This window comes from Vipera berus (assembly GCF_964194415.1).
Source record: "Vipera berus genome assembly, chromosome: 1".
NCBI classification, from domain to species: domain Eukaryota; kingdom Metazoa; phylum Chordata; class Lepidosauria; order Squamata; family Viperidae; genus Vipera; species Vipera berus.
In genome coordinates this window covers 274,414,250-274,429,020 of record NC_138202.1, presented here as the reverse complement: position 1 = coordinate 274,429,020, position 14,771 = coordinate 274,414,250, and the positions used below count along the sequence as shown (strand labels likewise).

General features: G+C 36.4%; 1 protein-coding gene across 1 annotated transcript in view; it reads right to left on the bottom strand.

Annotated features, from left to right (window-relative positions):
• The window catches only part of PLEKHG1 (pleckstrin homology and RhoGEF domain containing G1), a 105,218-nt gene that overhangs the window by 37,354 nt on the left and 53,093 nt on the right, over positions 1-14,771 (bottom strand). The window contains exon 3 of the mRNA XM_081312959.1: positions 1,029-1,129. Within this exon, the coding sequence (XP_081169085.1) occupies positions 1,029-1,129 (101 nt within the window). The remainder of the gene's footprint in view (positions 1-1,028; positions 1,130-14,771) is intronic.

Genomic DNA, 14,771 nt, shown 5'->3' with positions numbered 1-14,771 from the left:
CCCTCCCAGTTTTCAAGAATTTAAACACGTGCAATTTTAATATGACAGAACAAATCATTTAAATAGATGGAAAGCGTCCATATAAACTGGATTTAATTCATTTTAATTTGAGCTCAATTTAAATTAAATGTTTGCCTTGTTACAGCCACTTAGTAGGTCCTTCTCCCATCTTCATTCTGGAATAGTCTCTAAACATACAACCAAAGCCTTAATATAGTCTTCAATCACTCCAGGAAGTTTTGTATTTTTGCTTTAGTTCCTTCAAAACCAAATCAGCTTAAAAGTTATTATCAAAGGTATGCAAAGGAATATGTTCCACAATCCAGTCCAGATATGACAAGGACACATATCATTGATGCCAGGTCTATATTTTCTTCACAGGGAAGTAGCTGATTTACTAAAATAGATACAAACTCTGTCTCTGATTTGTGCTTCTTCTCTAGACAAGCAAATCCCCAAATTTGAGTTTAAAAGGATCTTTGCAGCTTCAATGAAAGCAAAATATTTTGTAAAAATGAAGAGAACCTCTCTGAAACAAGCCCAAATTGTAGCATAAATAAATATCAGGCATAGAATAAACTGTACTTGCAAAATATCCAAGTCTTTCCCAGTGTTATGCACAAATCTTCTAGAAGCATTGCCTTTGATGATTTTGTGGCAAGACCACATTCAGAAAAGGAGCAGATATATTCCTAAACATTCACTGGCATGTGGCTCTGTTTATTCCAATTTCTGGCCATGCACAGGCCAGTCTCAAAATTAAACTAACAGCATTTTCAATCACTAACAATATGAAGGAATGTCACAGGGAGACATGATACAGCTCTGAAAATATCTTTTATTACCCTTTTTTTTAACCTCCACTCTGAAGATTATAATACTGTTATCTGTTTCAAGTACAGCCCTCCCCAATTTTCTTTATTCATTTCGTTCAACCTTCATCCTTTATTCTTCCAGGAAGAAGAAGAAGGGAAAAAACAGGAACAGCGGTGTCATTTCTACATATGCTCACTTTAATATTTACTTACCTATTGAAATGATAGATATCTTTTATGTTTCCAAACAAAGCCGATCGCTCCTCTGTACCCAAAGACAGCTTGGATTGGTCAGTGATACAATCAAGGTAATCCTATGAAATAAATGAAAAGGGTGCCTTAATGTTGTCTGCTCTTTTCTTCCTCAGAAAATGAAACTACCTTTAAACTGTGTAAAATGAGTCTCTGCCAGATCAATTTCACTCTATATTACTGTAATCCCTTCAGTGAGTCCATCCCAAACAGGCCTTCTATTATGGAAGATAACAATACTTTATCTGTTCACCAATACGAAAGAAATACTCTCAAAGACTGAACATACTGTGCTGCTCAGACTATACCGTGTATGTTTTTTCAAGCTGCAAATATATTCAGATTTCACCCCTAGTGACAGCTTAATCACCCACATTAATCACCCAGTAATATCAATGACATCTTCCTATAGTAAGCCTCCCCCCACCGCCTTTAGTATTATTAACATACCTGGGCTTCATACAACTTGGGGGGGGGGAGAGAATGTAATTATTTCAGAGCTATTGAAATAAATGTTTTTAACATTTCAAAAATGCAACATAAATGTCATCATAGTCAGCTTGTAAAGAACAGAACATTTAGCTGTCTATATAACTTACCTAGTTACACATAATTTATAAGGTGGCATACTAGAATTTTTTTTTGCATGAACATATGCAAAATCTATGAACATAAAGAGTACATTTGGGGACAGATGAATAAAAACTATAAATGAATCTATTTCAGTATACTTCTTTGATTAAAAGTAAAATTTCATTAAAATTAACCTCGCCTCTTGGGGATTTCATGAACTCATTCATTTTTTTATTTTTGGCAGAAGCATGGAAGTGATTTGCCATTGCCTTTTTTATCAAGTCTAACCTTCAGCCTTGATATTACCATCCAGGTTCTAATCAGGCCCAACTTGATAACAGACCAGATAGTATCGACTACAAATCATAGAGAGCAACTAAATTCCTGCAGCAAAATTACCTTATTCTCTGAATGTCTTTAGAGTATTCAATAAGTCAGGACTTTTTTGGAATGGGCTTCTCAGATTCTGGGAAAGAAAATGGCAGTTTGCAAAATATTAGAAGCCCAGAACATCTGTACAGTTTTTCATTACCAAGAAGATGGATAATTACTTTCCCAGTATATTAAAAGGTGGCTAGGAAGATCAAGAAATCCTTTCCTAATCCAGTTAAAAATAATTGCGTTCTAAAGTAAACAGATCCAGTTGCCAAGATTTTGCATCCTTTCAATAAATTTGGTTAAAGAAGACTCAAGTGAAAATCTTGCTTTTCTGATTGCGAGTATCTGCTAAGGTAGCAATAGCACTTAAAGATAATTGCCTTTTGCATATACCGCTTCATAGTGCTTTACAGCACTCACTAAGCGATTTACAGAGTCAACATATTGGCCCCAACAATCTGGATCCTCATTTTACCAACCTTGGAAGGGCGGAAGGCTGAGTCAAATCAGTCAATTCAGGACTGAATTCCTGGCAGTGGGCAGAGTTTGCCTGCAATACTGCTTTCTAACCACTGTGCCACCATGGCATTAGCATTAATCTTAACAAGTGGATTTCCAAAACTATTATACTGTTTTTTCATGGTCTCTGCTTCCTGCCTATTCAGTCTGAGTACCCAACTTCAATATTTCTGTTTGTGTTCTACTCTACCAGCAGTTTCACACAGCAAGCTTCATGAACATGTCTATGCAGTCTTCCCGCCAACAGTACGAGAGTGGTTTGTTGCGCTCTTTCCAAACCTAGATATTAACAGCCATATGTTGCCACCTGTTGAAACATCAAAACATTTCATACATGGAAGCAAGCTACAATTGTGCAGCTTTTCGCTCAATAACCTGGACATAAGGATTCTTATCCAATTATTGCTAGATAACTGCCTTTTGCATATATCAATTCCCCCTGCAAAATAACTGTTTTGTCTATTTTCCTCATTAAATTATAATTTTACTGCCATTTAAGAAAAAAGGTGAACTTAGGTAAATGCAGTTATATATCTACATGCTGGAGGGTTGTAACAATTAAGAGCCATGACATCTAAATGCTAAAGAGTACACTTTCTACTCCTTTACTTTTCATTCCAATGCCTTTATCTTATGACCTCATTCTTAAGATCTCTTAAAATATGTTATTGTATTAAGTCACTGTAACAATAACCCCAGGGTTTCCTGAAACTTCCAAGTGACCTTTTGTTTTTATTCACAAGCTGCCTTGTAGCAAAGATTTAGGAAGCTTCAAGAGGGAGAAACTATTGCTACAAGTACAAAAATACCCAGAATCTGAGTCAGTGAGTGGAAAGAATAAACTAATACAATGGTAGATCTTTTCAAATTTGAAATTTTTTTCTTTAAAATTCCATTTATTTATTCCTTCTCCGAAGACTCAGGGCGGCTTACAAGCTTAGCAGTAGCCTTCATTCTATGTATATGCCTGCTTATTAGGGCTTTCACACACACCCCAAGTGGCATTATTACAAAGTCAGCTTAATTGCCCCCAACAATCTGGGTCCTCATTTTACCTACCTCGGAAGGATGGAAGGCTGAGTCAACCTTGAGCCTGGTGGGACTCGAACCTGCACTAATTGCAGGCAGCTGGTGTTACTTAAGGAGGCATTAGCCCACTGCTCCACCAAGGCTGGTTCTACTAGCATGAAATAAGCTTGCTCTAAAAAACCAAAATAGGGAGCTACAACATTTGCTAAGCATGATAAAAGACTTTTAAAATAGTACTTTATAAAGGAATTCATAATTCTCTTTTCCCACGTTAGTTCCAATTCAAAGGCAGTTTGCAATTATGCCTATATGAAAGTGAAACTAATCATTTTTACTAAATATCCAATTTTACCAACAAGCTATTTTAAAATTGAATGTTGTGGGTTCTGCTTTTGTTTTGAGGGCCTTTTATGTTTCTCATGTTATTCATCTAAGAGTTTAACAACTGCTTCCTGAGGAAAAGATGTAAAACTGTGTGACAGTCAAGACCTTTTACTATAAAAAATGAAGTATCAGAAAACATGGATTGCTCTATTCTTTATGTAAAACAAAGAAACAAAAACTATATTGTACTATATAGAAACTGGACTGCAGATAATGATCACTCAAGTATGACAATAAGAAATCCATCAAAATGTAAATTGGATTTTGGCATGGCTTTACCTAATTTTTGTAATAGGATCTGGAAACAAAGGCACTGAACTATTTTACTTGAATTCTGTCTGTTTGCAAATCATGGTACAGAACTTGCCAATAAAATAAGGTCAACATAACACTTCTAGACCTTTCCTCAGATTACTATCAAAATTTACAATGCAGAATTAAATATTGTTCAGTTTCTGGGAAAGAGGCCTATGTGGTGAGGATGCTGCTGCTTCTCCTTCTAAAACATTGTTAACATATTTATTTCACAGCCAGTCATTTATTTTTGAATAGAGCTATAACAATACCTCAATGCACTGAAATGCCAAATGTAAAGTTGAAAGTTTGGAAATGTTGCAGATGAGATATTATATATCTATGCATTAAATGCCAAAATAATCATATTAACTCAGAATGCCCTCTTTAGTTATTAAAGGCAAGAACAAGTGCTAATCCACAAGCAATTGTTATCAGCAAATGTAGCTATTTTCTCTTACCATTTGAAAGCGCTTATTAAAAAGAAGTTCAATAGAAACTCTACTGGCATGGGAGTTGAACTCTCTTGCCAAAAACAGCATGTTTAAATTTCATGAGACAAAGTAATGAGCATCACAGAGAATTAAAACTTTGTTCACACAACTCACCCTAAGACTTTCTAACTAACCTTAACTGGGATTGTAGCCACAGAGATGAAATCGGCTCCATAAAACCCACTTCTGAAGATCATTATGTTCAAAATAACTCGTGGGAAGCAACCAACCCAATAAATAAATAACTCAAGAGCTTTCAAATTAGAGATCTGTATTGTGCCTTGTCATTTAATAGCTCCGCAAACTCGACCTAGAGCAAGAAATGCCATTAAAAATGGAACATGATCTCTCATTCTGTCCTGCATGGAAAATGATCAAAGCTACACAACCACGAGTTTGTTTTATAGACTTAATCACTTTTTCCCCCTGTTTAAGAATTATTTGACCCCAACAGACCAATGGAAAATACTAACAATGTAAAAGCAAGCTATGATCATTTGAAATCCTGATTTTAAAAAAGTGTGGAAAATCCCTGATAACCTACCAGACCATTTATTGTTAAAGTGAAGTGAACTCAGTATCTGCTGGGAAACAAAAGGAAAAGACCAACCTACTAAACCAACCATGGAATTAAAACTAATTTAATAAAGTTTACAATTTGAGTATCATACCTGCTCAAACAGTTTAACAATTGAATGAATTTGAAATGCAACCAAAAACTCACTCATTATTCTCCCCTTTTGGATTTTCTACGTTTCTGCATATAAGTATCCTACTGATTCAAAACAAGAATGCCTGAGTTAATCAAGAATACCAAAGTTTCAAGTGATAAGGTCATGTAATGTGTCAGAAGGAAAAGAAATGAATCCCTTAAATTCAGTAATATACATTACACAATACTAAAATATCCACAATAACACTCTAATAAACCATTAACTAACAACATTAAACATCAATAATGTTAGCCACAGTGCTCCTGTGGCTACATACAAGAAGACAATCTCAAAAGTCCCCTGAAAGAAATTCAGTTTACTACCTCCCAGAAAACAACCACAGTTATGGGTAACCTAACATCTAAGGGTAGATTAGTCTATAACAGCAACTTCTGGTTTCGTCTCTACCACCATTTCCCCCCACCTTCAACCACGAAAATTTTACGAAGTTTTCCCCTGATGACCATGCTAGACAGGTCAACTTCAATTGGAGGTGGAGTGCCAAACTATACACAAGTTTACAGATTAAACCAGCCCTTTGGTGTGTGTGTGTGTTTGTGTGTGTGTGTGTGTTAAGTATAGATGTAATATGCTCATGGTGAACAACACTTGCCAACAAGTAGGCATATGCCTTTTGTAGCAAATTGTATCTTCCCAGTGGTGTTCAAAGTCATCTCCAGGTAGAGTACAAGGCAACAACCTTAAGTTGTAGCAATAAGGATATGCAACAAGGACTAAACTTTGGTGTTATTGTTCATTCAGATTCCTTTATATATCACCAGGATGCACATAAATATGATCTGACAAAGGTATGTAAAAGATCAGAAACTCTGATGGGGCAATTATTTTTTCATAAAATCATATATTATAGTATATATCTTTCCCCCAACTCCTGTTCTGAAATTTTGATAGGCTTTCTTCTTATCAGATTGGACATATTGCTCTGCACAGCCCTGTGAGAGTATTATAAAAATATGCTTCTACCTCAGCCTATATGTCCATGTGGGAATATCTCTTGGAAAGTCCTAGAGCCAAATGCTCCTTTACTACTCTTTTTACTACAAGGGAATCTTGCAGATATTCATCTATTCCAGACCTGCCAAACTCACAACGTCACGTGACATCATGCAACGTATTGGGAAAGTTTTGCCATTGCCGGCAATGGGGTGGGCGTGGCTTCCAAATGACGCATCTGGCCCGCAGGCCGGCAGTTTGACACCCTGACCTATTCCATTCTGAAGAAATATGCTGGGACAGAGTACAGGTAGTTCTTAATTACAACCTTTCTTTCAGTGACCTTTCGAAGTTACAACAGCACTGAAAAAAGTGACTTATGACTATTTTTCACACTTATGATCACTGCAGTACCCCCATGGTCACGTGACCAAAATTTGGACACTCGGCAACTGGCAGGTATTTATGACGGTTGCAATGTCATGTGATTACCTTTTGCGAATTTCTGACCACCAAAGTCCACGGGGAAGCCAGATTTACCTAACAACTGTGTTACTAGTTTAACAACTGCAGTGATTCACTTTACAACTGTGGCAAGAAAAGTTGTAAAATGGGACAAAACTCACTTAACAACTGCCTCAATTAGCCACAGAAACTTCGGGCTCACTTGTGGTCATACGTTGAGGTGTTTCCCTAGCCATGTTAACTGAATGGACCAAAAGAACTAGATTGTTAAGAGGATTTATGACTTACTATATAAATATGTTTGCCTCTATTTAACAATGCGCTATATCACAAATTTTAGCCATTTTTTCCTGATAATATTTATATTTTATCAGAACAATGTATCAACGTTGGTATCATAATACTTCGGCCACTCTGCTGTTGGAATAGAACAAAAGTTCAGCTCCTTTAAAAAAGATAACAGGGCAATTGGAGCAGCTTCCCTGTCTTAAATCAGATCACAATTAAGTAACAGACCCACTTATTTTCAGGCCAAAGTTGCAACATTTCTGTCCTGGGCAACCAGCTCTTTATAAGCATAGTCAAAACTTTTATCAAAACAGTATTTTTGAAGAGTAGCAGGAAGCGAATTGCTACTGAGAGGGAGAAAATTCTTCTCTTATCTTCTGCCATAACCACAAGATTTACTCTGAGACTGGGGGATGGGAATTGGGGAGTTAGTAAATGGAACATAATTCTCCATGAACATCATGAACTCCGGAGGAGACTCATATTTTCAAGCAAGTCTGAGGCACCCCCTAATTTACATTCTACAATAAAATTATATGATCAAAACCTGCAAATTATCTACCTGCCATTCACGTTCTTTACAACAGGCTCTTGCAAGTTTTTCCTCATAGTCCTTTAAAAACTATTTTAAATCACTGACAATCAACCAAGATTCACATAAAGGTCTTTTCACAAAGTAATTCTTATAACTAGGTATTAGTAGGTATAGATTCTTACCTTTTTCCCAACTTTGGGATTAAGCATCGACTTTAAACTAATGGTATTTGTCAGGAACAAAAACATAATACCAATCAGATTCAAAAGAGCTCTGGGCATTTTTTGTCAACAAAGGAATAATTTGAATAGTGTGAGAGAACCTGTGGGATAGAAATTCCTTCTCCTTTAACTGTAGTTGGCCTGAAGCAGCCTCAGTGCTTAGCCTCCTTCCAGATGGCTGCAGGCTAAAAAGGTGCAATAAGATAAACATGAAACAAGATTGATCTGCAGAACTGCTCTTGAGGTAATTTGGGGATGGATTCAACTAAACATGGTGAGGCTTTATTTCAACAAAACTGAGGTACTGTAAGTAGAAAAGGTGAATTGTTAGGCATAAGTATGATATGCGCAAACAGTTGTAGATGGGACAGCACTGCCCCTTGAATATTTTTAGTCTCAGGGTAAGAACACACAACTAAACTATAAAAAATAGGCTTGCTTTCAGTTGCATGTGCATAAATCACTAATGATCTTTATGTCAATCTACTTTTGAAGACAACTTGGAGACTTCTGCTGACTTTTTCAGATGAATGTGTAGCTGTCGCTCAAAAGCCCAACATGCCTTTCAGTGGTCAGTTACTTCTATCCTGAGATTTTATCAGCACTCATTTATTTCAGTTCGATATCATTTCTCTTTTTAATGCCTATTCGCCCAGCTGAGGGATATGTTCTTATAGTTACTGCTGTAAATAATTTGATGTCATTAGCTAACCAAATACCTCTTTTCTCAACATATTTGCAGACAATCTATATTCTATAAACACATGAAAATGCATGCCTATCTTGGAGTAAAATCACTATCTTCTTTCATTGGAAGAATTGTTTGTCTATTTTTATATACCTTTTCCTGTTATTTAAACAGGTATCAGTCCTAATTCATGGTTCAATATTTTTGAATAGCCAGGTAAACTATGTTAACTGGTTGTTGAAGTTTCTGCTGGTTCTTATTACTTCTTCAGAAAGATTCGGGCTACATAGTACTATATAATTGCATTCAAGAACAGATGTTAAACCAGCTTTCTCCAACTTAACTCTGAAACAAAATGTAGAGGCAAAAATCCCAACAGTGAACAAGCTTACTGGGAATTCTCAGTACTGAACATCTAATATTTCAGGAATTCAGATTGAAAAGAACTGATAAAACAATAGCCTGGGATTTTCCAGTATTCCCTTTTGATTCATTTTTTTAAGAACTGGCCTTATTTCCAGTTTTTTAATGTAGGAGCTAATGTGTTGGCCAAGTATTTTCAACTATGTTTATTTTCTGTTTCTTGTTTCAGGGCTTTAATTTCCTTAGCTTAGTATTTCTTGATTTCTGCAATCTAGCACAATTAGTTTGCATGCCTCTAAGCATGTCATATTACGTATTTTGTTAGATGATTTTAAATCATTTTAAGATGGATACTATCTGGATTTGCACTGTTGTCAGCAGCTTCAAAAACACAATCCTTTCTCATGCTTCAGCTACCCAGACTGCTTTCCTGAAAATACAGGGGTCTGAGTAGCTGAAGCAAATAATAACACGCATATACAAGAATGAATATACATGCACATATCCTATATGTTCAGCATTTCATTTTTAATCCTTTGATTATTTTATAGATGTTTTATTCTAGAACTTTATGGCAGTGGCGTAGCGTGGGGGGTACAGGGGGGGCCCGGCTGCACCGGGCGCAACATGTGGGGGGGTGCGCTCGCACTCGCAGCTCTCTGCCCCTGCCTGGCTCACTCACTCTCTCTCACTGCAGTGCTGGCTGTGCGAATCCGATCCGAGCCGCCGCCCACTGTGGAGGGGGGGGTGCCAGGCGTGCGGTGCGGTGCGGAAAGCGAGGGACTATCTGGGGGAGGGACAGTGCAGAGGCCGGGTGCTTGCCCCGGGTGCTGACAACCCACGCTACGCCACTGCTTTATGGAGATTTATGCAAAGCACTTTACATTTAGTCCTAAATTCAAATTATAAATCGTTCAAACGAATGACCAACAATTAAAGCAAAATTACTTTGCACTATCATCCATGTCTACCATTGTTATTATTAACAAGGATTTGTTCTAAACTGGTTCTGAAATAAAAATTTTGACCTGTTTAACATCTGGGGTAAGGCTTTATTGTGAAAGCTGCTAATACTGTACTTCATTGTTTTAGTTAGTAATCGGACAGAAGTTAAATAAAACATTAGTTCCCAGTTCTATCAATCTGTATTCATTTATTTTCCCTGCACATTTCTTACTATTTTATCAGTAAGTATCTTGGAATTTCAGGTGCCTTTGAAAGTAGAAATACTTTTTCATGTATTGTATTTTTCATTATAATAGCTTGCAGCTTTCTAAGTTATCATTATTTAAGCATGTTACCAGTCTTATGGAGGGAAATACAGGCAAAAGGAGATCTATGTGTTCAAAGATAACATGTGAGCAGGGGACAGCTCATCTTTCTCAAGTAATTTTAATCACACCATGGAAAATGCCACTGTGAATATAATTAGGCACTGGCTGATTATACCGGTATCATAATGTTTAGTGTCCCTATCATGGGGGTTAAAGTTTCTATAACAGTTTTTCAATTTCAGCAACTTTAAATGTATGGACTTCAATTGCCAGAAGGCTAAAATGGAGAGATACTTTTATAACTTATTTCCTGGATTAATTAAGTGCAGAGCAAAAATTCATCCCCAATGCTGGAAACCATATACAGAAACACAGGCCCCTATATATAAAACACTAATATTTTGAGGGAGATACGGTTTTTAAGACATAGGACATAATCCTGACACAAAACTTCTCTTTGTTCTACTGACTATGTATAGCATTGGCCACAGAAAGTCACGATTCATTTATTAAAGTCCATTAGTAGATGTGCAGTAACATCTTGAAAACAGGCCCAGAGCCACATATTTTATATATATCTTCCTAAAAACTGTCTGTGAACCATTTGGCATCAGGAACAAAGAAAGAGGTGGAAAATCTCTACATACTGAACCTAAAGCATTGTATCTTCCCCAGTTGTTACACTTCCTACTTAAGCACACTAAGTGGACTATAGAAAATTACAAAATAAGGAGAAGGAAATTTTCTGGAGGAACCTATAAACATTCTCTGAAATATGCCCCACAGGGGAAAAAAAAGCTAGCTCCCTAATAACAGAAGAAAAACTAAAGAGATGACTGACAGTACAGGCCAGAATATGTGAGAATTAGCCTAATGATGTCAATTAGTGAAAGAGAGGAGTTAACAGAATAAAAAAAAAGAGTGGATTGTGGTGAGGGGAATATAAATAAAAGATTAATGATAAGTAAAACAGAATTTGAAGCCAATGGTTTTAAATTATCAGATAAAACCATTATTTATCAACCAATCTTTACCTTATTATTTACCAGAGAGGCAGCATAGTGTAGTGGTTAAGACATCACATTAGAAACCAGAACTGTGAGTTCTACTTCTGTCTTAGGCACAAAGTCACTTGAATATCTGAGGCCATCCATTCTCTCTCAGCCCTAAGGAGGGAATGGCAAATTACTACTGAATAACCTTGCCAAGAAAACTGCAGGGATATGTCCAGGCAGTCAGAGGTCTGGACATGGCTGAACATAGGAAAAAATATGATTTATCTCTATTAGATGTTTTATTTTCCACAATCAATATTGATGTATACATGTATACAGAGGACCCCAATCTTTTGGGAACCAAAGACTGGTTATGTGGAGAGAGGTCTTTCCATAGACCAGAGAGTGTGTGGTTTTGTGTGCTGCCTGCATGCTGTGAATGGGGCTTTCGTTGTTTGTGCAGATCGGTTGCTGGCATGCCATGGCCCGGTACTGGTCCACAGACCAGGGTTTGGAGAACCCTGCTTTAAACTGTATTCAAATTCAGGTGGATTCTAAATACTAGCTTTAAATTGCACGATTAAATAAATTTAAGAAGTATTTTCTAGTCCTCAATAGGAGATAAGGGTTTACTTTAGAAATATTAGGGGAATTTGGCACTCAGTGGCACTGAACTACCAGGAACTTTAATCAAAATAGGGAAAGCTTAGAAGCATCATCAATCTGCCTCAGAAAATTTGAAACGTTAGAATTGAAATTCCTTTGAAGTACATTAAAAAATAATTTATTCACAAATAATATAAAAAATATTTGTGAAGTTCACTGCAGATTCTTGTATCCAATCAGTTAAAGGCACAGAAAGTTAATTTTTGGATTTGGGTCCAAAGTCCAACGCAGATGAGAAGGGAGATAAGTTACGGTATATTGTGAATCCCTTAAAAAACACAGCCCTCTATTACTCAACCTGTTGTAACCGTCCCTTCATATTATTCTCTTATCTTTGAATACAAGACAAGATCATGGAGAACAGAGGTAACCTTTGTGTCTGGACCTATATTTGTGGCCACTCTTATAATAGTGGGCTGGTGGGTGATGGGCTTGATGAAACCTGCAGAGTTCTTTTCATAGCTCATCTTTCTCCAGCTCAGTTCACTCATAAAATGTTGTTTACTTTTTCTCAGTTTTGGCTGTGACTTACTAGAGACATTTCTCACAACTAGGTCTTAAATACTAATTATTTAATGTTTCTCCGTAGCTTAGTATAGCCATATATTAACGGTTCTGCCTGTTTCAATATGTTTTCCACATTTTCAAAAGGAAAGCTTTTTTTTTTAACAAGAAAAGCTAAGATACTAACATTTTTTTTGCAACAAATCTAGATGTGGTATTTGTCTTGTAGTTCACTTTGTGTTTGCATGCATGAATGCGTATCAGTGATGTGCAGGATCTAAAGCAGGAACTGTCCTAAAGGGAGGCATCTAACCTTTTCTCTTTGCTAAAAGTTTAATTGGAAACTCTTCCTTGTTGTTCTTCACAAGGAACAAAAGTTACCATTGGTAACAACAGAGCATCTTTTCTATTGTAAACAGCACTTTCTCGGGTAAACAGTGGTTTTAATTAGGGCCATGACAGGGCAAAGGGTTAAGAATCTCTCTTTGCATGCTGCTACTCCACTCTGCTCTATCCCTTCCCTATAACCTATCAGCTATTTATTTTAAATTATTTATTTTAAAACAAATGAAACAACTTAAAAGCATCACTTTCAAGAAAAAACCAAAAGGACAATCAGTGTGTTTACATCCAATAAACAAAAATAATTATAATTACAGTGGCCATTTATTTATATCAACAACTTAAACACATTTTTTAATTTCCAGAAAGAAAAGAAGTAATTTTTTCCCCATAGACATTTGCTGAAAATTAAACTTTCCATTATAAAAGCAGAATTTTCTTAATGAATGTAGTTTTGATTGTATTCATACTTGTGCTAGGAAGTCTTTTCTCCTCATCCAAGCATTTTTCATCTCCTCCCTATTTTCATTCAAATTTTAATGAGTGGATGAATAAAATGAGCAACTTCAGTCATCAATATAAGCATATTCACCTACTTGAAATTAGAAAAAGGTATTTGGTCTTTAGTAATAAATAACAGTTAACAGTACCATTTGTGATTATGTTACCCAGCCTGGTAATGAAACATTTTCAAGAAAAACAGCAAAGAACCCAAACTATATGAACTACAATTACTACTTACTAAACTTAATTGAGTAAGCTGGCAGGAATAGCCAACACTCCAGAATAGAAGGCTTAAGATACAGAAGGATCTTGACAGACTTGAACATTGGGCACTATCTAACAAAATGAAATTCAGTGGTGAAAAAAGTAAGGTTCTACATTTAGGCAAGAAAAACCAAATGTACAGGAACAGTATAGGTGGTACCTTGCTCAATAGTAGTAACTGTGAGAGGGATCTTGAGGTCCTAGTGGACAATCACTTAAATATGAGCCAGCAGTGTGCTGCAGCTGCCAAAAAAGCCAACACAGTGCTAAGCTGCATTAACAGAGGAATAGAAACAAGCTCACGTGAAGTATTAATACCATTTTACAATGCCTTGGTAAGGCCACACTTTCAATACTGCATCCAGTTTTGGTCATCATGATGTAAAAAAGATGTCGAGACTCTAGAAAGGGTATAGAGAAGAGCAACAAAGATGATCAGGGGACTGGAGGCTAAAACATATAAGGAACGGCTGCTGGAATTGGATATGTCTAATTCAATGAAGAGAAGAATGAGGGGGGACATTTTAGCAGTGTTCCAATATCTCAGGGGCTGCCACAAAGAAGAGGGAGTCAAGCTATTCTCCAAAGCACCTGAAGGCAGGACAAGAAGCAACAGTTGGAAATTAACCAAAGAGAGAAGCAACCTAGAACTAAGGAGAAGTTTCCTGACAGTTTGAACAATTAACGAGTGGAACAACCTGCCTCCAGAAGCTGTGAATGCTCCAACAGCAGAAGTTTTTAAGAAGAGACTGGACAGCCATTTGTCTGAAATGGTATAGGGTTTCCTGCCTGAGCAGGGGGGGTTGGACTAAAAACCTTCAAGATCCTTTCAAACTCTATTATTATTATTATCAGGGCTTTTTTTGTCATAGAATGCTCAGAATGGAGTTCCGGCACCTTTTTTGATGGAACCTTGTAGTGTAGGCAAGGCAGGTTGTATGACATGTGTGAGTTCCGGCACCTTTTTTTTTTTTTTTACAAAAAAAGCACTGATTATTATTATTGTTGTTGTTGTTGATAACAACAATTTTCTACTAATTAATGACAAAATGGTAGCTAATAATGTGAAGCCAATTAAATAAACAATTAAAATATAAATACTTAAAATTAATAGCCAAAGTAAAATTAATAGATACTTGATCACAGAACAGTAATCACTATCTATGATATTGAAACACAAGCTCTCTAAAATAAAAAAGTGACTATTTCAGGATCTATTTGTAGAACCAGTATCTGCTTAAAAGATTTATAACCAGC